We start from the raw sequence: 26,749 nt of genomic DNA on the forward strand, positions 1-26,749 counted from the left end.
TTCAAGTTGCACAAGAATTTTGCAAAGATCTGGTAATGTGCAAACAAGCTAAAAAAAAAGTCCACAGAATCCGGGAGCATTATTATTGTTGGAAATGATTCAGGAAACGTGTTGAAATCTCACACTGGTGATTTGTAAAGTGAATTAAATTTTAAGTTCGGTAATTAGAAAGACTGATGTCAGTAAAATGACCACAAAGCTGTTGGATTTTCACAAAAACCCAACCCAAAATGTTCACATATGTCCTGTAAAGGAATGAAACCTGACCAAACTATCCAGTCTAGACCGTTATGCGACTCCAGTCCCATCCAATGTAGTGGACTCACAGTTCTCCATGAATTTTCACAACAATATTTAGATATTTATCTTCCAAATGTCTTTCCCTCCGGACTGTACACTCTCTTGTCTGGATTGTGCAGCCTCTATCTTGCTTGGAGTGTTCAGCGGTCCCTCTGTACTATACAGTCTCTCTCTCCATCCATGGAGGGAGTGCACAATGCGCAGTATGTCTCCTCCTGGGCTGTACAGTCTCTCACCCTAGTCGGTTTAGTCTCCCCCCGCCCATGGACTGTATACTCTCTCCCCTCAAGTCTGCAGGGTCTCTGTCCCTGCTGGACTTTACAGTCTGTCTCCCCTGGACTCTAGAGTCTCTCCCTCTGGATTGTAAAGTCTCTCCCTCTGGATTGTAGACTCTTGCCCACTGGACTAGGGAGTCTTTATCCCTGGAATGTGGACATTTCCCTCTGGACTGGAGAGTCTCTTCCTCTGGACTGTACTGTTTCTTCCTCTGGAACTGCATGGAGAATGATGAACACCTTTAACCCATTGCTTGATGAAACATGAAGGAGCTGGTCATCGAGTTCAGGAAACAGAGTGGAGGACATGCCCGTTTGTATTAATGGTACTGAGGTGGAGATGCTCGAGACCTTCAAGTTCATAAGGGTAAGAATCACCAACAATCTGTCTTGACACTACAGTCAAGAAAGCACACCAACATCTCCACTTGTTCAGAAAACTAAGGAAATTCAGCATGTGCACAATGATTCTTACCAATTTTTGTAGATGCACCAAAGAAAGCATCCTATCCGGATGCATCACAGCCTGGTATGGCAACTGCTCTGCCCAAGACTGCAAGATATTACAGAGAATTGGGAACACAGCCCAGTCCTCGTCACAAAAACCAGCTTTCCATCCATCGACTCTACCTGTACTTCCCAACGCCTCAGGAAAACAGTCAATATAATCAAAGACCTCCTCACCTGGTTATATACTCTTCCACCCTTTTCTGTCCAGCATACGATACAAAAGTTTGAACACATGCACAGTTTCAAGAACAGCTTCTTCCCTGCTGTTATTAGACTTATGAATAGTCCTCTCAAATGTTAATTCGCATATCTCACTCTCTCTCTGCACTCTCTGTGGCTGTAACATTGTATTCTTCACCCTTCCCCTATACCCTGATTTTTTTTTTATTTATTCATTTTGTGGGATGTAGGCATCACTGGCTATGCCAGCATTTATTGCCCGCCCCTCATTGCCCTTGAGAAGGTGATGGTGAGCTGCATCCTTGAACCGCTGCAGGCTACCTGCTCTGGGTTGACCCACAATGCCAATTCCAGGATTTTGACCCAGTGACAATAAAGGAGTGGTGATATATTTCCAAATCAGGATGGCGAGTGGCTTGGAGGGGAACTTGCATATACTGCTGCCCGTCCTTCTAGATGGAAGTGATCATGGGTTTGGAAGGTGCTGTCTGAGGATCATTGGTGAATGTTTGCAGTGTATCTTGCAAACAGTACTTAGTGCTGCTACTATATGGTGGAGGGAGTGGGTGCAGAACCAATCAAGTGGGCTACTTTGTCCTGGGAGGTGTCAAGCTTCTTGAGTGTTGTTGGAACTGCACTCATCCAAGCAAGTGGGGAGTACTCCCTCACACTTCTGACTGGTGCCTTGTAGATGGTGGACAGCCTTTGGGGAGTCAGGAGGTCAGTTATTTGCACAGTATTCCCAGCTCTGACCTGCTCTACTAGCCACTGCATTTATGTGGTGAGCCCAGTTGAGTGTCTGGTCATTGATAACTCCCAGAATGTTGATAATGGGGATTCAGTGACCATAGCACTATTGCATGTCAAGAGGTGGTGATTAGATTGTCTCTTACTGGCAATGATCATAGCCTGGCATTTGTGTGGCGGAAATGTGGCTTGCTACTTGTCAACCCAAGCCTGGACATTGTCCAGATCTTGTTGTACTTGGACACGAACAGCTTCGGTATCTGAAGAGTTGTGAATGGTGCTGAACATTGTGCGATTGTCATCAAACATTCCCACTTCTGACCTTATGATGGAGGGAAGGTCATTGATTCTTCTCCTAACCCCAGCTCACATCTCATGCATTAAAATTCATAACTGTTTGTCTTTAACCTTAAATTCTATGAGCAGAAACAACAGAATGGGAGAATGGGTAATGGCTCATAGAATCATTGGGATTCAGGATTAAAGCGTCTCTTCTGTTTGGACAAATTCCTAGAGGTTTCCTTACCAACCCATCTGCTGAAACACCCTTTTTTTTTAGATTACCCACAGTGTGGAAACAGGCCCTTCGGCCCAACAAGTCCACACCGACCCACCGAAGCGCAACCCACCCATACCCCTACACTTACCCCTTCACCTAACACTACGGGCAATTTAGCATGGCCTATTCACCTAACCTGCACATTTTGGACTGTGGGAGGAAACCGGAGCACCCGGAGGAAACCCACGCAGACACGGCGGGAATTGAACCCGGGTCTCTGGCACTGTGAGGCAGCAGTGCTAACCACTGTGCCACCGTGCCGCCCCATTGCAAGTGCTTTTGTGGACTAATAAACAATTCTTAAAGAAAATGAAAAGTATAACGTATTTTTTTTTTGTTAACAGGTTCCCTTCCCTAATTGTATTCAAAGTATTGCCAGAAGATCAGTCTCCAATTCTGGAAGATGATGGCAGAGTGGTCTCCTCTGTGCTTTAATATCTCTATGGCAATCCTGGAGGTTTGGCAATATTGTTTGAGGCCATTTAAATCTTGGCACCTTAGGGTCTCTTACTGGTACACAGCGCTGGAAATATTCAGAAACAAGATTTTGGTTTGGAGTATTTCATATCAAATACATGATCCCATTCAAACCCTCCAGAAATAAGAACAATCCTTCAAAAGGTGCTCCAAGATAAAAAACCTGTCAAGCTCCTAGAAAATCTGTTCAGCGACATGCTTTGATCTTAGGCTCAACAAGCAACGCTTTGTACATTGTGTTCCGTTTCAAATATATTGTTAAACTGCAGAGTTTAACTGGAGGTTACAAACAAAGCATAGATATTTTACCATTGAGCTGCAGTTCATTAACATATTTGTCAGCAAAGTATTAAGCAAACACAAGAGGAAAAACATGGAGTCAGAAGTCAGCAATGAAGACCTCCTTCACTTGGGCCTGAAGAAGCAGAGAATGCTGTCCTTACTCACCTGGTAAATATATCACGTTACCGAGTCCTTTACAGAGAAGAAAGATTCCAAGGCAGAGCCATTGCCTTAATTGTGAGATCTAATGAGCTAGCTGCAGGGGATGAAGTGGATATCTCTGAAAGTCATCCTTCATTCAATTGTGACTCGCAGGTTGCATCCCTACTCCTCCTCCGGTGAGTAATGCAATTATTGATAAAGACAGCCTCGGAAAATTACAGGATCCAGCAGCAGATAACTCCCCTTGGCTCTTTATGCTCTTCAAAACAGCAATTCAATTGGTTCCACCCCTTTCCCATTTCTTCCCCATAGCCCTGCAAATTTATCCACTTCAAGCATTTAACCAGTTCAGTTATATCTGAAATTGCTTTCAGGCAGTGCATTCCAACTACTTAGCTCCCAAAAAGCAATTTCCTATTTTATCTTTGGTTCTTTTGCCAATTCTGTGAAATCAGAGTCCCCTGATTACTGACCCTCCTGCCAGTGGAAACTGTCTTTCCTACTTCATTAAAACGTTTCATGATTTTGAACACCTTAATTAAATCTTCCTTGAAGATTCTCTGTCCTGTGGAGGACAACTCAGTTTCTCCAGTCTCTACGTAAACTCCGTCATCCTTGCCAACTTCCAGCAGTTGGATCTGATACATCATCACAAGTTAAATTGGTCATTATCACACACTATTAGGGGTGATTAATAGGAAATGGCATTTGAGTAAAGTAGCTGCTGTCTCTGCATCCACATCTCAACTTCAGATGAATAGAGTGTAGAAGAGTAAGAGGCCACTTGTTTGAAACATATGAGATCTAGTGTGGGGGTTGGAAAGATGTTTACCCCACAGATTCTAGAACTGGGGGTTACTGATTAAAAATACGGGTTCACCTATTTAAGACCGAGACGAGGAGAAACTTGATCTCACAGAAGGTCATGAGTCTTTTGGGCTCCCATCCTCAAAGGCATTTGAAGCAGAGTTTTTGAATGTTTTATAGCAGAGGTAGATGAATTTATGATAAACAGGAGGACGAAAGGTTTTTGGAGGTTAGATAGAATGTGGATTAATCAGATCAGCCATGGTTTTATTAAATGGTAAAGCCGACTGAATGGCCCAGTGGCCTTCTCCTGCTCCTAATTCACATGCTTACCTGTACCTTCAGCAATGAGGAAGGAACCACTATTGAGAAGACCACTATTTAAGACATCATTGTGAAACCAAGAAGGTTATTTCCAAATATACTATAAGCATCTTCAAAGAAAATTCATGCCCCTTCTACCCTTTTTTAAAATCACTCATCCTTTCTGTTGTCTGACTGATGTATGGGATACGAATATGAAAATGATGAAAACAATTGTCCATGTTACTCTGACATCAGCACAGTACAGTAGATCAGAAAAACAGATCAAGGAGAAACCTGTATTAAAGCAGAACTAAGAAATAAGACTAGGGACCTATTTGCAGTGACCTGGAATTACTTGAGTGAAAATTAAGCTACAACAAGGATGAACAAAGGATTAGAGATCATGAAGAGCGGTAACATGTTAAAAAGGATGGAACCTCTATGAGTAGTTGTGTAAACATCCAATGCCCAGAAAAACAAGAGATGGGACAGTGTGATGATAAAGAACAATGAGAACAGGAACCATCTGAGAACATGCAGGCAGTGATGTTAACATATTAAAGCACAATGAACTTACCTCCTATTCAAGTGACAAATACATCACATACTCAGTCACACACAGAACAGAAAGAATCCATGATCTATCCCCAGCCTTCATTGATACAAGGTCTCAGCTGTAAGTACCCATTTACATTATGTTTTCCTACTTGTCAATTCCTCAGTGCCATTGATCTGCTGTTTGATACAGTATAAAATCCTCCCCAGTTTCATGTCATCTAAAAACAGCTTTACACTTGATCCTTGCATTTATTTATATTTTGAGTGAAATGCACTGATCCCTGGGAAATGATATTTGACATAAGCCACCAAAGTTCCTCAACTCAATATTTTGTTTCTCAATTTGAAAAGAATATCAAAAATATGCATTCAATTCCTTCACTGTGATTATATTCTGCAGAGTCTGGTGCAGTTTCTGACTACAGCAATTTCACAAACAGCTTTGACTGATGTGAAAACCTAATAATAAATGAAGATGGGGCATTGAATCTCAGAGAATTGTTCTTTCACTCAAACCTTGCGCTCAAAGGTATCACAAGGACAATTTTAGCTCTAGGCTGGATTATTATTACAAAGTAGCATTGTTGCTGGATTTGTGATCTGAGATTCAATAGTTAAACCAAAGACATTCAGTAATCCTTTGAAAGATATAAGGGGTATCTAAATTTCCAAATGTCAGTTGGAAAATCTCACAAAGAATGTCAAAGTACAAATGAAATGACATGCAAAAAATTACATTGAAATACAACATGGACAGAATATGATAGACAGAATATAATACAGAGAATATTGTGCAATCGTTTGCAAACATCCCCACTTGTGACCTTATGATAAAGGCAAAGTCATTGACAAAGCAGCTGAAAATTGTTGGGCCTTGAACACTCCCCTGAGGATTTCTAACAGAGATGTCCTGGAGCTGAGACAATTGATCTTCAACAACTACAGCCATCATCCATTGTGCCACATACGACTCTGACCAGTGGAGAGTTTTCCCTAATTCCCATTGATTCATTCACCAGGGCTCCTTGATGGTACACTAAGTCAAATGTTACCTTCTTGTCAAGGGTGGTCACTCTCACTTCACCTTGGGATTTCTGACCTTCTGTTCATTTTTGGAACAAGACTATAAGGAGATCCTGGTGGCATCCAAACTGGGCATCACTGCGCAGGTTATTGTTCAGTAAGTACTCCTGGTTAGTATTGTTAATGACATCTTCCATTACTTTGTTGATGAATGAAAGTAGACTGATAGGGCAGAAATTGGCTTGGTTGGATTTGTCCTACTTTTTGTTTACAGCACATTTCAGGGCAATTTTCCACATTGTCAGTAGATGCCAGTGTTGTAGCTGTACTGGAACAGCTTGGTTTGAGCACAGCAAGTTCTGGAGCACATGTTTTCAGGATTATTGCTGGAATGTTCGAGGCACATAACCTTTGCAGTGTGAACATTTGACAGGAATTAGTAAACAGGATATTTGGTGAGGAAATATTACTTGAGGAATGTTACACAATGGGGAACATTCTGCAGTAAATTTAAGCACGCAATGACCCAGGACCCAGCATGAGAAAACTGAACAGGTCAGGGTCTGGGAATCCTGTATAACTCATCTCCTGTGTCCCCAAAACCTGTCACCACCGACAAGGCATGAGTCAGGAGTGTCATGGAATACTTCCCATTTGCCTGGATGAGTGCAGCTCCAACAACTCAATACGCTTGACACTACTCAGGATGTTGCAGACTGCTTGGATCTTGATTGGTACTAAATCCACCCCATTCTATAAAATCTTCCTTTACCAATGACATACAGTATACCAACAACAGGAGACAATGCAGCAGCTCATCAACTCAACCTTTCAGCGCATCTTCAAATCCTGTGATCTCCACTATTAAGAGCAGCAGATACATGAGAAGGCCATCACCTGCAAGTTCCTGCCCAAGCCACACACCATTCTGAGTTGGAAATGTATTATGATATTTTGACTGCTGAAACTTTGTAGACCTTTGTCGGTAAGAGCACTGTCGGTGTCCCTACACTGCACGCCATGTTTGAGGAGGTGGCTCACTCTCACCTTGTCCAGGATAATTAGAGATGGAAAATAAATGCTAACCCTGCTGTATATAAGAGGAAAAAATGGAAAAAATTAACAACATGTTGGTGTCCACTTTGCTTTCAAGTTCATTGTAGCCTGCAGAGTCTGGCAGCTTGAGACAGGGCTGTTGAAGAAAGCGAATATGATTGATCTACATTGAGTGTGATTTAAATTCATTCCTATCAATCAGTGCAAAATCACAGTCACATTCACACATATTTATAACAGAGTGGCACAAATATTCAATAAATGATGCATATGTATTTCGGCAGATATTATCAATAGCCAGTTACCTCTAGTAGAAAAGCTGTGCTTTAACGACGGTCTGAATGGTCTCATTTTGCATTGTAACAATTCTATGAAAAAGTCCAGAAATAGCAATCACCTGTGAGGGTCGAAATGTGGATCTTATCACTAACACTGAGATCATGATGCCTCCAAGTGCCTGCAATATCTGATGAGATGGGAGATCTGTGCATCCCTGGTTTCCATCTAATGGAATGGCTGTGGATATTGGGCAAGGAATTACAGAAGATTCACTGCCATATTGTGTCCTCTTTAGCCTCCCTAATGCTCACTCTACCCCCAAAGGTCAGCCTGGCAATATGTGGGCATTCAAATGAAGAAATGATGATAAGCAGGAGATGCCAGAGGTTAGAATTAGTGAAGAAGAAGCAGAGTGGAAACAATTTACAGCATATCTTTCATTGAGTTAGGAAAGAGTTCATAATTTTCTGTGCAATAAATTTTTTTAATAACCTCAGGGGTAATTGCTTATCAGTAATTTGAAGTGCTTTGATGAGATTTGAAATGAGCTGAGACATTGATTCACTCCAGAAAACACGGCTGTGATAAATACCTAGCACGTTTCTTTCTCATATGGAGCAGAATTGTTTTTGTCATCATTCAGTTACCTAGAGACCACACACATCAGAGCAAAGACACAAAAGATTGCAGCAATTACCACTCACTGAGTGAAGAGGCCACTCACATTACTAAACGCTTGAAAACGCAGTAGGAGGTAAATGTCCAAATAAAATGTTTAATTAGCTGAACCATGGACAGAATAATCCAGCAATATCCTAAAGTGACATCTTTAAAACACTGAACACACAGTGAGATTTGTTTAAGTTCTCTCTTCAAATATTTAATCGGCTTAATCAGTTAAATTTCAACCATCACCAGATCTACACCTTTATATATCCCACTATCTGATACAATATAAATTTCTCACGATACAGTTAATCATCACCTAAACTTACAACAGTGTTAGCTGCATCTAACTCTGCATTGAAGTTATCCTGGGAGTGTGTAATGAGGACAGAGGGAGTTTTACTCTGCATGTAACCCTGTGCTGTAACTATCCTGCAAGTATTTGATGGGGAAAACGTAGAGAAAGTTTCATGTTGCAAGTAACCTCATGCTGTACCTGCCCGAAAGTGTTTAATGGGGCAGTGCAGAGTGGGTATTTCCTGCATATAACCCGATATATACCTGTCTTGGGAATTTATCATGGGGTCAGTGTATGAGGGATTGATTTTGGGTCTAATCCCAGACTGTATTTGTTCTGAGAGTGTTCGTTGGGGGCAATGTAGAGAAAGCTTTACCCTGACTCAAATCTTGTGCTGTGCCGGTGCTGGGAATGCTAATGGGGGCAATGTAGAGTGAGTTTTACTTTTTTTTAATCATTCGTGAGACATGGGCATTGCTGGCTATGCCAGCATTTATTATCTGTCCCTCGTTGCTTTGAGAAGGTGGTGGTGAGCTGCCTTCTTGAAACATTGTTGTCCACATGCTATAGGTTGATCCACAGAGAAGGAATTCCAGGATTTTGACCTGAGAAGGAATGACAATATATTTCCAAAGCAGGATGGTGAGAGATTTGTCATAAGTTTGGATGATGTTGTCTGAGGCTCATTGGTTGATTTTTGCTATGCATCGTGCGGATAGTACACACTGCTGCTGCTGCTGCTGAGCGTCAGTGTTGGAGGAAGTGGATGCTTGTGGACGTGGAGCCCACCAAGCAGGCTGCTTTGTCCTGGATGGTGTCAAGCTTCTTGAGTTTTGCTGGAACTGCACTCACCTAGGCAAGTGGGAAATATTCCGGCACACTCCTGCCTTGGGCTTTGTAGATGATAGACAGGCTTTGGGGACTCAGGAGATGAGTTATTCACCTTGGTATTCCTAAGCTCTGACTTGCTCTTGTAGCCCACTGTGTTTATGTGGTAAGTCCAATTGAGTTCCTGATCAACGTTAATGCCAAGGATGTTGAAAGTGTGGGTTTCAGTGAGGGTAACACCACTGAATGTCAAGGGGCAGCAATTAGATAATCTCTTATTGAAGATGGTCACTGCCTGGCATTTCTATGTTGTGACTGTTACTATGCATCTATTCTGGGCATCAGTTCCTCAATTTAGTTCTTTTCCAGTTGGGCTGTTAACCTAACTATAAATTAGTCACAAGGTTTTATCTAATGTGAATTATTCCAATCCCAAGTGACAGATCTGTTTAGTGCCTGAGCTCAAATATTCTGGTGACAACTACTGACTGGTCTTACACAAGAGGATAAATATTACGAACATCTGGGAAATGGGCATAATGAATCAACTTTTGCGTGAAAATTGCAATAATGGAAGGTGCTGGAATCTTCATCTAGTGAGAGTCACCACCATCAAGCAAGGGGATATGAAAAATAAGAATTATTTCTTGAATTATAGTGGGTTACTTTTAGTCCCATTGGAATTAATTTTGAGAAACGCTGTTGTTTGAAAGAGAGAGTGACCTGTTGTCCTCGATTCGGGGCTGCACTCATTCAACCAGGCTCCTCTTTATCAAGCTGCACGACCTGGTTGTAAGGCTGGTTTCTCATCAAACCCTTGATCATAGCAAAATTCTATTGTTTTTCTGAAGTGATAATTGTTGACATGGCAGGAGAAGAAATTGCAGTAAAATTCACTGCCTGCATGTTTTCACCGAAAGCCCACAATGAATGATAATGCACCATGTGTCTGGGAACACAAAGGCACTTCTTCTCTGATTTGATTCCAACCATCACTAATAGCCCATTCCTTACCTGTCGAGGGCGAGGCTGATAGGGTGAGCTGCTCTCCAGATCAGCCAAGATACTGGTCAATGAATCAATCTCTGCATCCAGACTTGATCGCCTTTCATCCAGGGTCTTCTTCCCTGTCTAGAAAAGGGAAGAAAAGGGACATGACTGGACAGTCAGCTTGTGGTCAACAGGTTCCTTGATTTTCAACAATCTGCGGTCTGTGCCCAGACCATGAATTAAAATCTCACTGTCATTCCTGCTGACTATAGGAATAGGAACTGCAGTTCAGCAAACCTTTTCCACCATTCAATCCATTCATGGATTAATAAATTTTAAATCCAATTATCATCAAATGTTGTGTCATATCTATTAATGGCATGAAACAATGAGATTTATTTTTTCACAGTTAAAGTCCCTATCGATTCTCAGTATCCACAGATGTGTGTATGAGGCAGTTCCAGATTGCTATGATCCTTGTTTGAAGGAATATTTCTTGATTTCATTCTCATCAGCCTCAGCCGAGTGGACATCAGCTGCATTGAGTCGAAGGAAATGAAACAGAAAGATTATCTTTTATAAAACTTCCCTGCACTGATCTCATATCCACACTGTTTTTCAGAGTAGCAGAAGAAATTCCTAAAGTACATTGTCCAGACCCAATTCCATTGGCAGTTGTTCCCTAAAGGATCCAAAATCCTCCCAAGATTTTCACCACCCAAGTACTCTTGCCTGATCTCTCTCTTCAAATTAGATTTAGAAAGATCAGAAGAAAGACAATGTCTTCAGAAATGTGGTCACTATTTTCTGGGTATCTTCAAGAATAAGTCACTATTTGCTGGGTGCCTATTGTTGCATAGTCAATATTTGTTGTGGGTCTTCAGGAATGGGGCTACTATTCGGAGTGGTCCAAGAGAGAATTACAGAATTGGACAACCGTTACAGTTCGGAAACAAGACATTCAGCCAATCATGACTGCGCTGGCTCTGAATGAACAATTCCCTTAGTTTTATTCGTCTGACCAACCCTGAAACCTGAACGTTCTTCCTTTTCAAATAACGATCTGATCCCCTTTAGAACAATTGGATTGCATCTGCATACACCTGGACAGTGCATTTCCAGACTTTAACCACTCACCGCGTGACAAACATTTTCTTATCACTTTTGTTTATTTTATTAGTTACTTTAAAGCTGTGCCCTGTTTTTCTCAATTGCTTCATGAGTGGGAATATGTTTTCTCTATATACTCTGCTCAGACCTATCATGTGTTTGAATACCTCAATTAGATCTCTCTCAACCATATGAAATAGCACAGTGCCAGTTTTTCCAGTTGGAACTGAAGCTCCTCATCCCTGGAACCATTGTAAGAATCTCTTCTGCACTCTCTCTGATGCATTCACATTCTTTCGAAAGTGTTGCATACACAGAACCAGAAGTGATACTCACATTGAGAATGAAATTGTGTCTTATCTAAGTTCAACATAATCCCCGTAGTCTTGAGCTCTATTCATCTACATGCTGAGGACGTTGTAAGCTTTAGCAGCTGTTCTTAAAATGTTCTGCCATTTTTAATGATTTGTGCACAGAAACACCCCCTTATACTCTTCAGTTGTGTTGCCTCTCTCCAATTTCTTTCTACCAAGATGTGTCAATGCATTTAACTTTGTCTGCCATCTATCTACCTAACCAACAAACATGTCTACAACCTTCTGAGGTTCTACACTGTCCTCCTTACAGTTCATAATGCTTCCAAATATCATATTTCATGAAAGGAAGCAGCCCAAATTATGATGCCTGGTAAACTCCACAACAAACCCTTCCTCTGACCCCCTACCTTTGGGCCAGATAGGTAAGCACTCAGGTTATAGATGGCAGACAGCAAAGTGGAGTTAAGACCACAACCAGATTATGATTTACAGAAAGCCTGTCTATGTTTGAAGGGGTAAACAACACTCTCTTGTTCCTAAATCCATGTACCTATGACCATTTAACGATGCAACTCTCACTCAGTACGGAGCCTCCGACTCCAGTGGTGCATTTCCTCAATACTGACTTCCAATTGCACAGCACACCCTCAGTACTGACCGTCTGACAGTACAGCACTCCCTCAGTACTGACCCATTGATAGTGCAGACTCCCTCAGTATTGACCCTATGACAGTGCAGCATTCTCCCAGTACTGACCCTCTGACAGTGCAGCACTCCCCCAGTACTGACCCTATGACAGTGCAGCACTCCCTCAGTAATGACCCTATGACAGTGCGGAACTCCTTCAGTACTGACCATATGACAGTGCAGCACTCCCTCAGTACTGACCCTCCGACAGTGCAGCACTCCCTCAGTACTGACCCCCTGATAGTGCAGACTCCCTCAGTACTGACCCTATGACAGTGCAGCATTCCCCCAGTACTGACCCTCTGACAGTGCAGCACTCCCTCAGTACTGACCCTATGACAGTGCAGCACTCCCTCAGTACTGACCCTACGACAGTGCGGAACTCCCCCAGTACTGACCCTCTGACAGTGCAGCACTCCGTGAGTACTGACCATATGACAGTGCAGCTCTCCCTCAGTACTGACCCTCTGACAGTGCAGCTCTCCCTCAGTATTGACCCTCTGACAGTGCAGCACTCCCTCAGTACTGATCCTCTGTCAGTGCAGCTCTCTCTTAGTGCAACTCTGCAAATATCCAGTTAGACTCTGCGTTCTAGTCGATGAATTTCTGAGCCTGTTATTAATTTAACAATAATTACTTGCTAACATAAATATTTGGAATCATTTTGTACAGCAACACTTCTAACCTTGTGAACATCTTGCCGTCTTACACATATATATGATTCATTTGCATGATAAATGTATACATAGCTGACAATACATATTATTTGTAGTGTATACACATGATACATGTGTATGCAACACATTTTCGTCACACATTTACCTAGTGTCTGTACATAATATATGTGCCTTGCATAATGCTGAACACTGAGATATAACGCCCTTCTGTAATCTACTCAGAAGCAGATTACTCTTGTGGGAATAATGAGTGTAGCCAACCTGAACATTGTTTCCTCCTCTTTAACGGGGTAACATAAAGATGTAAATAAATAAGGGAACTGAAAGCTGAGTTGGCAATGTAAGGGGGCAAGGTTTCTGACGGTAGAGAACTGGTGCAATCATCAACTACAGTCAATGAGAATGTGGAGAAAAATGTGACATAAATCCAAAACAATACTACTCACAGAAGCAACAGTGCCGCAAAATGTCATTTAACACTATTAACGATTCTGCTCAGGCACACACATCAGCCTTCCCTTCCAGAGACTCCACATCTAAATGGAATGATTGTGACCCTAAGAAGATTTATATTAAATGTTATGCTGATGAAGGGATGAGTACAATAATATTGCTTATTATATTATGGTGCGAAGGGAATGAGAGGGACAGTGGAATTAAGTTGGGTGTGATATTATGGGGATCAGGAGCGGACCAGTGTGAAAAAGGCAATGAAACTGAAAGATACAAAGTGGAAACAGAGAGCCATTCAAGCTGTCAGAGCTAAAGTGTGATATCACAGGAATATTAGTGGTTGATTGGTCAAGTGGTTTAAAACAGGAAAAGTTATTACATCAGAAGAATACAGTTACACAATTCAATTTTAAAATATTCAACAGCCAAGCTAATCAAATGGAATAGAGATGGCTGGGTATGGGGTGTATTGCAGCTGGAGTATGTGATAACTGGTGGACATCAGTGCAATCCATACTGTAGATATGGCCACCAAGTGTTGACTGTTCGAGGAACATTTCAGTGTTGAGTGTTTTAGGAGATAGTTCTGCCCCATAGATTAATTACATCAAATCTGGTCCATCGTTGATGCAGAGGGGGATATAACATAAGTTTTAAAATCCAGAATTTAACTTTGGAAGAATCTCAGGCAGTGCTCTTGTCCAGTAGGTAAAAAGATTCTTGCTCCAAATGTGATTAAGGGTACAGATTGCAGATAATGAGTTAAAGTGGGACTAGATTAAGGATGTGGGGCCACTTCCTGTCTTCACAAGCCTCACACAGAAACAGAATGCATTGTATCTTTCTTGCAGGATAATAGCTATCAGATCATTGTTTGCTGTGTATCATGCAAATTCTCTTATGGGACACTGGCTGTCACTTTGGGACCTGGAAAGTGTCCAGTTCATCTCAAATTATACTGGAAAGCTAAGTATCTGAAAAATTTAAACAACAAATTAGAAATACTTTTCATGCAGCTACTTTGCAGTAGGGAGCGGTACTTTTCCATTAACAGGCTACTGCACTGGCCCAAAAAGACATTACTTACCACACAGAGACATAGTGTCTAAATATCACTGCCAGTGCAATATCAAGTATGCAGGCTATATATCCTAGCAATTGGCTGATCAAATCAAACAAAATGTTCCTTGTAAAAGACAGAATACAAGCTATACTCAACCAGGGCATCGCTTGCATAAACCAAAAGAAAATGTCTACTATTAGATCTAGTTCTGTGATTGGTAGCATTTGCTCAACACTTCTGAATGTGCTAATAAACACATGAAAAACCATGCTAAGAAGTGATTCATGTACGCTTGCTCTAAGACAGAAACATTCATATACAGGGATTTATGATCTGCAAACAAAGGAAATGTTCAAGCTTTGTGCCTTTTTCAAATTATTTGCAAGCTTGGCAAACCTGCAGTTTGCTGATGCTTTCTCTTGAACAGCATTTTTACAAGTCAAATTTAATATACTTTTCTCCTGTAACATAAGTTATGATTGTTTGAAATTTCTCATTATTCCATTTGTCCTTCATGTCATTCTGTTCAGCAATATTCAGTGATTTCAATGATATTCAGGGGATAGAAAGCATTATCAAAGGTGCTTTGGTTGAAAAACCTTTGGCTCTTCTAGAGGTAGTGAAAATGCATTTCAATTGGTAAAAATCTTCGGTGATATCCTACAACACCCTATAGTTTTTTTTTGTTTTTTGCCTTCCCGATGTCTTGAAGGGATGAGTTATGTTTGCTATTCTCTAGGCTTATGGAATCTTTTTCAAAATTGAAGAATTTTGGAAAGTCAACACCAAACATCCACTACCTCATCAGCAACCTCTGTTAAGACCCCAGGATGAAGGCAAGATGGACCTGGAGACTTATCACCCTGCAGCTCCATCAGTTTGCTTGTTATCACTTCCCTGGTGAGTGTAATTTCACTAAGTTCCTCTCTCCTTCCCACTTCCAAATATCCACCTGCCACTGGGTTTTGTATCCGCCATTAAAGACAGAAGTAAATATTTGTTTGTTTCAACTGACATTTCCTCATTATCCCCTCATTCTCACAAGAACCAACACTCATTTTATTTTCAATTTTTCTTTAAATACCTGTAGAAATGCTTTTGATCCATTTTCTCGTTTTGGCGAGCTTCTTGTCATATTCTAATGTCAGATTAATCTTTTAGTCATTCTCTACTGTTTTTTATATTCTGACCAATCATCAGAACTGCCACTCGTTTTGACAGTTATATGACTTTTTCTTAAGTTTGATTTTATTTATTCACAGAACAAGGGCGTTGGTGGCTAGGTAAGCATTTATTGCCTATTCATAATTGCCCAGAGAGCACTTAATAGTCAACCACATTGCTGCGGTTCTGTAGTCACATGTAGGCCAGACCAGATAAGGATGGCAGTTTCCTTCTTAAAGAAGATTAGCGAACAATTGATTTTCCCAATAATCGACAATGGATTCACTAGACCTTTAATAATGATTTTTTTTATTGAATTCATGTTCCACCAACTGCTATGGCGAGATTTAAACCAAGTGCCCAGAACATTATCTGGGTCTCTGGATTAATATTCCAGTAATAATACCATTGGATCATTGCCTCCCCAGATTCATCCCCTAAGTTATTTTGAGAACTACAGATGATGCATGCTCCATTTAAAATTTTTATTTAGGAATACACTGTACTTCTTCTGAGACTTCTGAAAAAGCCCTTAAGTGACTGTCACTGTGTCTGTGCTGATCTATCCCCTAGGCTAGGACACCAGTGCATTTCAGATAACTCAGCTTCCACTTCCATACTGTTGTCCTTATTTAAAAATTAAAACGTTTGTTTTAGGCCTAATCATCTGCCCTTAAAACTGGATATAAAGTTCAATCATATTGTGGTCACTGCTACCTAAGGATGTCTTAACTCTGAAGTCATTAATTAATCCTGTCACATCATACAACATCAAATGCAACATATCCTGTTCTCTGTTTGTTTCGAAAATGTACTATTTGAAGAACCTATCTCATAAGCAGTCTGAGCTCCTAAACCAGGCTACTACTGTTAATCTAATATTTTCCATGTATATGCAGATTGAGACACCTATCATTGTTGCCATCCATTTATTGCAAGTACCCAGTATTTCTTCTTCTATCAGTTGTAAACAGATTCCATTCTGGAGTCTGGTTGCAAGTTGATTTGTTCCCAAGTTGGAATATAATGCAGGATCATATAAAGTAGTGGTTTGTACGTCCAGGAAATGTTCATATGTCAGATCTTTAAAATTACACCTCTGTATAGGATTGTGTTCGTAAGTAAGAGAACTCCTAGGTTGGACGTTCATAAATCAGGGACACCTCTGTTCTTTGGTTACAACTTGGTTACTTCTTTCCCATTGTGACTTCTTTCTGCTGCTATTCATCATCCCATCCTATTTTTAACCAATAACCTTATTAAATGGCCTTGAATCACACCAGACCTTCATTCCTTAGCTGAATTCTCGCCCAGATACCAGTGCTGGGAAGCTGAGAGTACAGTCTGTTCCGCCCAAGGATGTTTTTATATTAGAGCCAGGTAAAAAGCTTCTAATGAATAAGAGCAACAGTTAAACAGCTGGACCAGAATCAAAAGCACGCTCTAGATGTTCAGACGAGGTAAAACGATCGAGCAACTGGCAAACTGAAACAGGCCAACTGCATCCTCTGCTTTTTGTAGTTATAAGACTTCAGTCTGAAAGAACACAGGCAACTATAGCAAAGTTGTTTGAACAGACAGATCTGATACAAGTTTATTAAATGTAGCTAATTAAATGAAACGGCAGAAACGATAATTTATACATTTACTACAATAATAACAAATCTGAGGGGGAGACTTTGAGCTGAAACTTTAACTCCATTACTGTCCACAGAAATTCTCTGACCTGCTGTGCATTTGCTGTTTCTTATTTCAGATTACCAACATCTGCAGTATTTTGGTTAAAGCAACAACAATTAACCTTAATATATTTCTTCAACATTGCAGAACTTCCAAGTCACTTCACAGAGTTGTGATCAAACCAAAGTTGACTCCAAGCCACAGACCTGGAGGCAACCAAATGTTATTTTTAAGGAGTTTCTTTTTAATGAGTGAGTTAAAGGAGCAGCAAGAACTGGAGAGGTTAACTGAAGAGGTCATTTCTGAATTTTGGGTGTAGGTAGCCGAATGCATAGTTATCAATGATGGAGCTAAGGCAATGAGGATGTAACAAAAGTTACACAGTGTGGGAATGCTGGAAGGGGTCACAGAAGTAGTGAGTGGTACAACGGTGGACGAGGTTACAAACATAGTGAGGTGTGATACCATGAAAGGCTGATTGATTGAGGTGTTGCATCAATAATGAATTAGTTAATGATGACTTAAAGTTAATTGTCAAATTTTGTTTAAATTTAAAAGGAAGGATGATTGACTCTGATTGGTCAAGGCATTGTCCTGAGAAATGAACCAGCGAATAGCGATCACTTATTTTGTTGAATTGAAACAGGCATAGTGCATTTTCATGTTCCTTCTGTCTACAAAGAACACATTCCTCAGTAGTTATATATGTAGCTTCCAGAATACATAAGTATGACATGCTGTGACCCTGACTGACAATCTTAAATTGTTTGTCAGCATAATTTTTCGCACATTCCGAATTATTGAACAAATCTTGTCCAAATGTAATCACATCTAATGTAAGATACAGTTTTGCGAGTGCTTGTGGGTGTAGTCAGTACTTTGCTTTTTGCAACAGATGAAGAAATATGTTGTTTGACATGATCTACCAGTCTTCGCATAACAGAGGCATTGAAATTCATAAACTATATTATTAATTTACGTGACAAGCAGATCATCTTTTTGGCAGCAGTATCCTGTTAGTAGTGAACATTCCTTGTGTTGCTGTTGCATACTGGCAGCATGAAGCAGCTTGCTTCACCTGCTGACTACAATTTAAGATGCCTTACCCCTCCAAGGTAATGCAAGGTAGACTGGGCACTGCTGAGAAACAAGAGTGACCTGCCTTGAGGCCGTCCATGAGTTTGCTCCCCAAGATATAGCAAGAAATGATATGGTCAGGGTTGCCAATAATCCACAGAATAACTTTGATGTATCCTATTGAGCATCGAATTTACACAATGAATAAATAACTCTGGGTTATTTAAGGGGTTGTCAATAAAGCCAATCCCATTAGCACATACAACCATAAGATACAAAGAAATAAAAAGCCACGTGGACGCCAGACAAGATAAAGGTTTCCTCTGCGAAATGAGATCTTTTAACTAGATGAGTTTTTTATGACAACTAACAATGGTTCTAATGAATGCCATATGGTAACTTTTAATTCCAGATTTATTCATTGGATTTAAATTTACTGTAGTGGGCTTTGGAATTATTTCCCCACAGTTAAAACCAAAAAAATGCAGATGCTGTAAATCCCCACTGTTTCTGGATTACTACCCCAGTAACATCATCTTCGCCTTCTTCCAATGGAACACCTCACCAGGCCTCTGCCTTTCAAAGCACTGGGTTTTCCATCCTGCAGTAGCTATAAAGGGTATCGAGTTGTGACAGACCTCCTCAACAGCCAGTAAGCAGAAACATCCCTGTCTGTTTTCCGATGCTGAGTTTGTGCATTACTGAATGCACGAACCGTTGAGGCGAAACAAGATAAAATTCATTTAGTTCGACAACGGCTTTGCTTTGATGAACAACTTGCATTTGTCCTCTCAAGATACCCCAAAGCCGAAGAAAACCATTTTAAAAGTGTCAGCATATTTTTAACGTCAAACAAGAATGGAGAGAGAGAGATATGTAGAAGAAATTCAGTCTTGTGGTGAGGGGGGAGTCAGGGATGTTTTTGGAAGCCAGGAGTTTGTTGTTTCCTGTTCTCTGAAACATCTACATTTCCAACTTACATTCTGCATGATGAATCAAAGCGAAGGAAACCACTGCATTAATCAGATCCACAGAATGAAAACATAACAGTTGGAAAAGGGAGAGAGAAAGAGGGAAATTGGAAAGATATCAGACTATTAGAACGATGAGAGTGAGGATACACCTCACGAAGGAGCAGAATTGGGTTAGTTCATCCTTAAATATTTCTAAATGCAGCAACACTGACAAGTGAAAAACAAATCCAAGAAAGTAATAGAAAAACCACAGTAAACTGTGTGACATTTTTAGGAGCTGTATTAAGAAACCGAATTGGGATATCCCTGCCTCACAAAACTATGTGCCAAAATCCAGTTCCTCTAATTACTGCTTAAAAGGCAGGCTTTGGCAAATTAATTATTTTAGAAACTATATTCCCAATGATCAAGTTTCAAAATGTTTTTAAAGGAAATAATTTGGAGAATTTCACTACTCAACTCAATCAGTTCCATCCACTCAACAACAGACTGACATAAGGAGCAAAATAATCGTTGATAAATTGAACAGTATCAATACTAACCACTATCCCAACATTACTGATTCCTGTGTTACTGTTGTTGACCATGTCATCTTGGCACCTGACCTCACTGACCCCTAATACCTCTGGCCCAAACACTATGCCTACAGACCATTAACATCCCTTCTACTAGAAATAAATATCACTGACCCCAGGCAACATTAGTGATCCCAACAACACTGACTCTGACTACAGTTCAATGACCCTCACATCTTTAAGCCTCAACTATGTTGTTAGTGACCCCAACACTGACCATAACATATTGAGCTCTAACTGCACTTTCAATGATCCCCAAAACACTGACCTCCAACACCATTCAGCCTTAACTACGCTATCAGTGATCCCAACAACACTGACCCCTAACATCACTGAGCCCTAACTATGTGGTCAATGACCCCTCCAAAATCACTGAGCCATAATGGAATTTGTTCCCTAGTCTTTAGAGCACAAAGAACCAGAGTCCATGTTTGAGTCCAGGAGTGGATCGGCTGCAAATTTGGTGTCAGTGGTTAGTGCTGTGCCCTACTCATCGGAGAAGGGAGAGAAGTTACAGTATTGATCCTCTCCCTTTTATTTTCTAATCATTCGTGCATTGTGAGCTTTGCTGTCTGGGCCACCATTACTGTTCATCCTAATCCTCCTTGAGAAGGTAATGCAGGATATACACCCACAGAGATGTTAGTGAGGGAGTTCTAGGAAGAAAAGTAGGAATTTGCAGCACCATGGAGACTAGAACTAATTGAATTTACTCTTTCAGCAAGTCTTTATAACACATTCCTATCCTCTAGAATTCAGTCAATAATTTACTTGCTAAGTGTAACCACACCTGCTGGCCAGACTAAGGAAAGTCCATAGAAATATCAAAAAGGTAAATTCCATTTTTCCCTAAAGGGCAATAATCCCTAAACGATGGTCCCACAGGCATACAGTATTACAAAGACCTGGTAGCAGGTGTGAAGGGATGCAGCCTCAGTTTCAGAGTATTACAGTCAGAACCAGCTAATACTGTCCCTGCTTCTCTCACAAAGATGGAAATAAGCAGAGCCAAAAGAAACCTCACAACCATGAGTAATCTGTTTTGGAAAAGCTGCTGGTCGACCAGGAATCCCAAGTAAACTTTTGGTATAAGCATTCAATTGTGCATAAGATTCTTTAAGGGAGTACAGCCTGATCCTGGTCAAGGAGCTGAATATATATAGCTGGGTAATGAACACAGGGTTCTTACTGCTGGATTACAATCAACTCTCTTTCAAAGCACATGACCAAAACATCAACTTGCGAGCAGAATTACAGCCAGTTCACTAACATGATCCAGCCATGTGAGTTGGGACAGTAAACCAGTCGGCAGTGAGATGCCAAGCTCACGACTTACTCATGGTTACTCAGAATAACTTAAAACACATTGTTAATTTTCTCTCCTCTTATATGAAGATGCTGAGTCACAATAAGGAACAATTCTCTCCATAATACAACTGAACAGAGACAAAATGTAGAATGTCCCATCAAACACTCCTACAATAGGTGCAGCACAGGATGAGATACACAGTAATACACACCCTGCACACTATTGCCGTTAAGAATTAAAATTGTGTTTTATTGTCACTTGTTCTCAAGTATTCAGATGCAGGAGTACAGTGAAAAGTGTACAAAGTCACCATTTGCCAAAATCATCTTAGGTACATAGGTACCTAGACACACAATCTTTGTATAAAGTGGAAAAATAAAGAAATAAAGTTAAAAGTTTAACATTACAGTACTTAGCCAAGGGCACGGATCTGGGCTGTTCCACTATGACACAGAGACCAACAGCAGCATGAAGCCAACCTCGAGTCCCTTCAGCATGCTGCTGCTGCAGAACCATATCGCCATCTTCTCTTGACCGACAACACCACTGACATGTGACCATGCTGGGCCAATTCAATGCAGCTGCTGCTGAGGTTGCCAGGTCCTGCACTGGGGACTAGGCCCAAACCTGACTCCCTTCGCCACTGTCAGGACTACAAACCTGACTCCATCCGCCACTGTCAGGAACATAAACCCAACTCCCTCCGCCACTGTCAGGAACACAAACCCAACTCCCTCCGCCATTGTCAGGTACACAAACCCAACTCCCTCCGCCACTGTCAGGAACATAAACCCAACTCCCTCCGCCACTGTCAGGAACACAAACCAGACTCCCACTGCCACTGTCAGGTACACAAACCCAACTCCCTCCGCCACTGTCAGGTATACAAACCAACTCCCTCCGCCACTGTCAGGTATACAAACCAGACTCCCACTGCCACTGTCAGGTACACAAACCCAACTCCCTCCGCCACTGTCAGGTACATAAACCCAACTCCCTTCGCCACTGTCAGGAACACAAACCAGACTCCCACTGCCACTGTCAGGAACACAAACCCAACTTCCTCCGCCACTGTCAGGTACACAAACCCAACTCCCTCCACCACTGTCAGGAACACAAACCCAACTCCCTCCACCACTGTCAGGTACACAAACCCAACTTCCTCCGCCACTGTCAGAAAACAAACCCAACTCTCTACGCCACTGTCAGGAACACAAACCCAACTCCCTCCACCACTGTCAGGTACACAAACCCAACTTCCTCCGCCACTGTCAGAAAAACAAACCCAACTCCCTCCACCACTGTCAGGAACACAAACCCAACTCCCTCTGCCATTGTCAGGAACACAAACCCAACTCTCTCAGCCACTGTCAGGAACATAAACCCAACACCCTCTGCCACTGTCAGGTACACAAACCCAATTCTCTCCACCACTGTCAGGAACATAAACCTGACTCCCTCCACCACTGTCAGGAACACAAACTCAACTCCCTCCACCACTGTCAGGTACACAAACCAGACTCCCTCCGCCACTGTCAGGAACTCAAACCCAACTCCCTCCGCCTCAATCAGGAACACAAACCCAACTCCCTCAGCCACTTCAGGAACACAAACCCAACTCCCTCAGCCACTTCAGGAACACAAACCCAACTCCCTCTGCCACTGTCAGGTACACAAACCCAACTCCCTCTGCCACTGTCAGGTACACAAACCCAACTCCCTCTGCCACTATCAGGAACACAAACCCAACTCCCTCCGCCACTGTCAGGTACACAAACCCAACTCCCTCCACCACTGTCAGGAACATAAACCTGACTCCCTCCACCACTGTCAGGTACACAAACCCAACTCCCTCCGCCACTGTCAGGAACTCAAACCCAACTCCCTCCGCCTCAATCAGGAACACAAACCCAACTCCCTCCGCCACTATCAGGAACACAAACCCAACTCCCTCAGCCACTTCAGGAACACAAACCCAACTCCCTCAGCCACTTCAGGAACACAAACCCAACTCCCTCCACCACTGTCAGATACACAAACCCAACTCCCTTCTCCACTGTCAGGAACACAAACCCAACTCCCTCCACCACTGTCAGGAACACAAACCCAACTCCCTCCACCACTGTCAGGAACACACTGGTCGCCACAATGCTGTCTAAGCTGTAAAGTAACAAAAAAAGTAGAGACAGAATGAAGGTAAAAATGGTTGGAGCAGACGAGGTCTAGGATCAGTAATATGCACGCTGCAGTGCTACTCTGTCGCCATCTTGACTGGTTTCAATTCAAGTCCGCGCTGGACCTCAACCTCCCACCCCCAATACTGTCCAAGGATGACAGCTAAGTAGAAAAGAGAAAAAAACAGAAAATAGAAAAAATATTAAATGGAAGGAGTGGATGAGCTTCGGCTCAGAATTCTTAGTCTGCTACCAACTTTAAATCCCACACTATCCGGATGGGTCTTACTGAGGGTTTGCAGCCCTTACGAAGTGTTACAAACACTCCCTGGACAGCTACTGCAGGAGATTTGATACAGAGTAAAACTCCCTCTGTGCTCCCTCCAGGACAGATTCAGCACAAGGTTAGATACTGAATAAAGCTTGTGCTACACTGTAACTAAAGCAAACTACTACTGGTGTTCTGAAATATAAAAAAGTGTTGGAAAAACTGCAGGTCCTGGAGCACCTATGGAGGCAAAAACAAAGTCAATATTTTGAATCCAATATGAATTGTCCTCAGGTCTCTGAATGTTACATACACAGTTCCTTCACATGTCTTATTCAGTGGAGGGTAAGTACTATCTGAAGACTGTGGTGGGAGTAATTTTTCTCCCATTAGTTTAGGACCACTTTGTTTCGAGACTCGGTGTAGTAGACATGAGGAATAAGAAAAGATTAGGCTACAAAACAGACAGGATAGATTAAGAGTCATAGAGATGTTCAGCACAGAAGCAGACCCATTGGTCCAATTTTCCCATGCCAACCAGATACCCTAATCTAATGTAGTTCCATTTGCCAGCACTTGGCCTATATCCCACCAAACCCTTCCTATTCATATCCCCATCTGGATGCCTTTTAAATGTTGCAATTGTGTCAGCATTCACCACCTCCTCTGGCAGCCCATTCCATACCCGTACCGCCCTCTGTGTGAAAAAGTTGCCCCTTAGGTCTCTTTTATATTTTTCCCCTCTCACCCTAAACCTATGCCCTCTAGTTCTGGACTCACCCCTCCCCAGGGAAAATACCTTCTCTACTTACCCTATCCATGCCCCTCATGAATTTATAAACATCTATAATGTCATCCCTCAGTCTCCGACACTGCAGGGAAAACAGCCCCAGCCTATTCAACGTCTCCCTATAGCTCAAATCCTCCAACCTTGGCAACATCCTTGTAAATCATTTCTGAACCCTTTCAAGTTTCACAACGTCCTTCCAATAGGAGGGAGACCAGAATTGCACACAATATTCCAACAGTGGCCTAACCAATGTCCTGTACAGCCATAACATGACCTCCCAACTCCTGTATTCAATGCACTGGCCAATAAAGGAAACATACCAAATACCTTCTTCACTATCCTATCTACTTTCAAAGAACTATGAACCTGCACTCCAAGGTCACTTTGTTCAGCAACACTCCCCAGGACTTTACCATTAAGTGTATAAGTCCTGCTCGGATTTGCTTTTCCAAAATGCAGCACCTCACATTTACCTAAATTAAACTCCATCTGCCACTCCTCAGCCCATTGGCCCATCCGATCAAGATCCCATTGTATTCTGAGGTAACTTTCTTCGATGTCCACTATACCTCCAATTTTGGTGTCATCTGCAAACTTACTAACTATAGTCCATATGTTCACATCCAAACCATTTATATAAATGACGAAAAGCAGTGGGCCCAGCATTGATCCTTGTGAAAAACCACTGGTCCCAGGCCTTCAGTCTGAAAAGCAACCCTCCACCACCACCCTCTGTCTTCTCCCCAGTTCTGTATTCTCTGCTTGGCAAGTCTCAGAGTTGGTTCATAATTTCACATTAAAGGTTTTAGAGTGAAGAGCTTCAGTTCTGAACATAGATTTGAGAAATTCGGACAGTTTTCTGTAGAAAGGAGAAGGTTAAGGGGAGATTTGATCAAGTTGTTCAAAATGATGAGGGACTTGGACAGAATAGCAAGGGAGAAATGGTCTCCTGGATGGACAATACACCAATAGGAGTGGGCAAAAAGAAGCCAAAGTAACATGAGAAAAAACTTTTCACACAGCGAGTGGTTCAGGTCTGGAATGTACTGCCAGAGAGTCTGGTGAAGATGGTTTCTATCGAACAGAATTCAGACAGTTATTTGAAAAGGAAGAATGGGCAGCATTACAGGAAGAATGCTGGAGAATGGCACTGGGTAAGATTCTCAGTTGGGGAGCCAGCACAGACACTTTTGATGATTAGGCCTCCTCCTGCACTGTAATGATTCTGTGACTGTGCATTTTAAACATTACAGCTATTCCTTTCAAGAGCAGACATATAAAACACTTTGCCATCCTTTATGTGCAGGAGGTTTGGGACTGTCTTCACAAATGGTGATTTTAGCTGCATAGCTAATTTCAAAACTGGGATCAATTCAGTTACTCAAGCAAAGATATTAAATGTTAAAGGGCATTGGTGGGTTAGGTCATAGGTCAACCATGGTACTACTGATGGGAAGATGATGTAAGGGATTAAATGGTCTCTTCTTGTTGCTGTACCTTTACGTGGATGCGTGTGTTGGCCGATGGAGTATGGGGTTGCATGAAAATAAAGTTCAGACACAGTATGGGGACAAGAAGATTATACATAGTCTTGACTGAGGAGACCAGGTACCATACACTGCAATGTGGGATTGCAGTGCTGCCATTGAGACATTCAAGACAGTACTGAATGTTGCATTTACCAGCAACAAGATGAAATCTAAACAACCTATGGGAATTATTTTTCACCTTTGTCTGCAATCGATTTCTACTGGACGGCACGGTGGCACAGTGGTTAGCACTGCTGCCTCACAGCGCCTGAGACCCGGGTTCAGTTCCCGACTCAGGCGACTGACTGTGTGGAGTTTGCACGTTCTCCCCGTGTCTGCGTGGGTTTCCTCCGGGTGCTCCGGTTTCCTCCCACTGTCCAAAGATGTGCGGGGTCAGGTGAATTGGCCATGCTAAATTGCCCATAGTGTTAGGTAAGGGGTAAATGTAGGGTATGGGTGGGTTGCGCTTCGGCGGGTCGGTGTGGACTTGTTGGGCCGAAGGGCCTGTTTCCACACTGTAGTAATCTAATCTAATACTGGACTCTAATTGTCATCCATGAACACTGCATTGCTACTTCTCAACCTGATTTACCAATTTT

General features: G+C 41.9%; 1 protein-coding gene across 9 annotated transcripts in view; it reads right to left on the reverse strand.

Annotated features, from left to right (window-relative positions):
• lpp (LIM domain containing preferred translocation partner in lipoma) overlaps window positions 1–26,749 on the reverse strand; it is a 401,787-nt gene that overhangs the window by 108,312 nt on the left and 266,726 nt on the right. For all 9 annotated transcript variants that reach the window (XM_060834656.1, XM_060834661.1, XM_060834662.1 and 6 more), the window contains one exon: window positions 10,328–10,444. In XM_060834656.1, the coding sequence (XP_060690639.1) occupies window positions 10,328–10,444 (117 nt within the window). The remainder of the gene's footprint in view (window positions 1–10,327; window positions 10,445–26,749) is intronic.

The sequence above is a fragment of the Hemiscyllium ocellatum genome, chromosome 13 (genome assembly GCF_020745735.1).
Source record: "Hemiscyllium ocellatum isolate sHemOce1 chromosome 13, sHemOce1.pat.X.cur, whole genome shotgun sequence".
NCBI lineage: Eukaryota > Metazoa > Chordata > Chondrichthyes > Orectolobiformes > Hemiscylliidae > Hemiscyllium > Hemiscyllium ocellatum.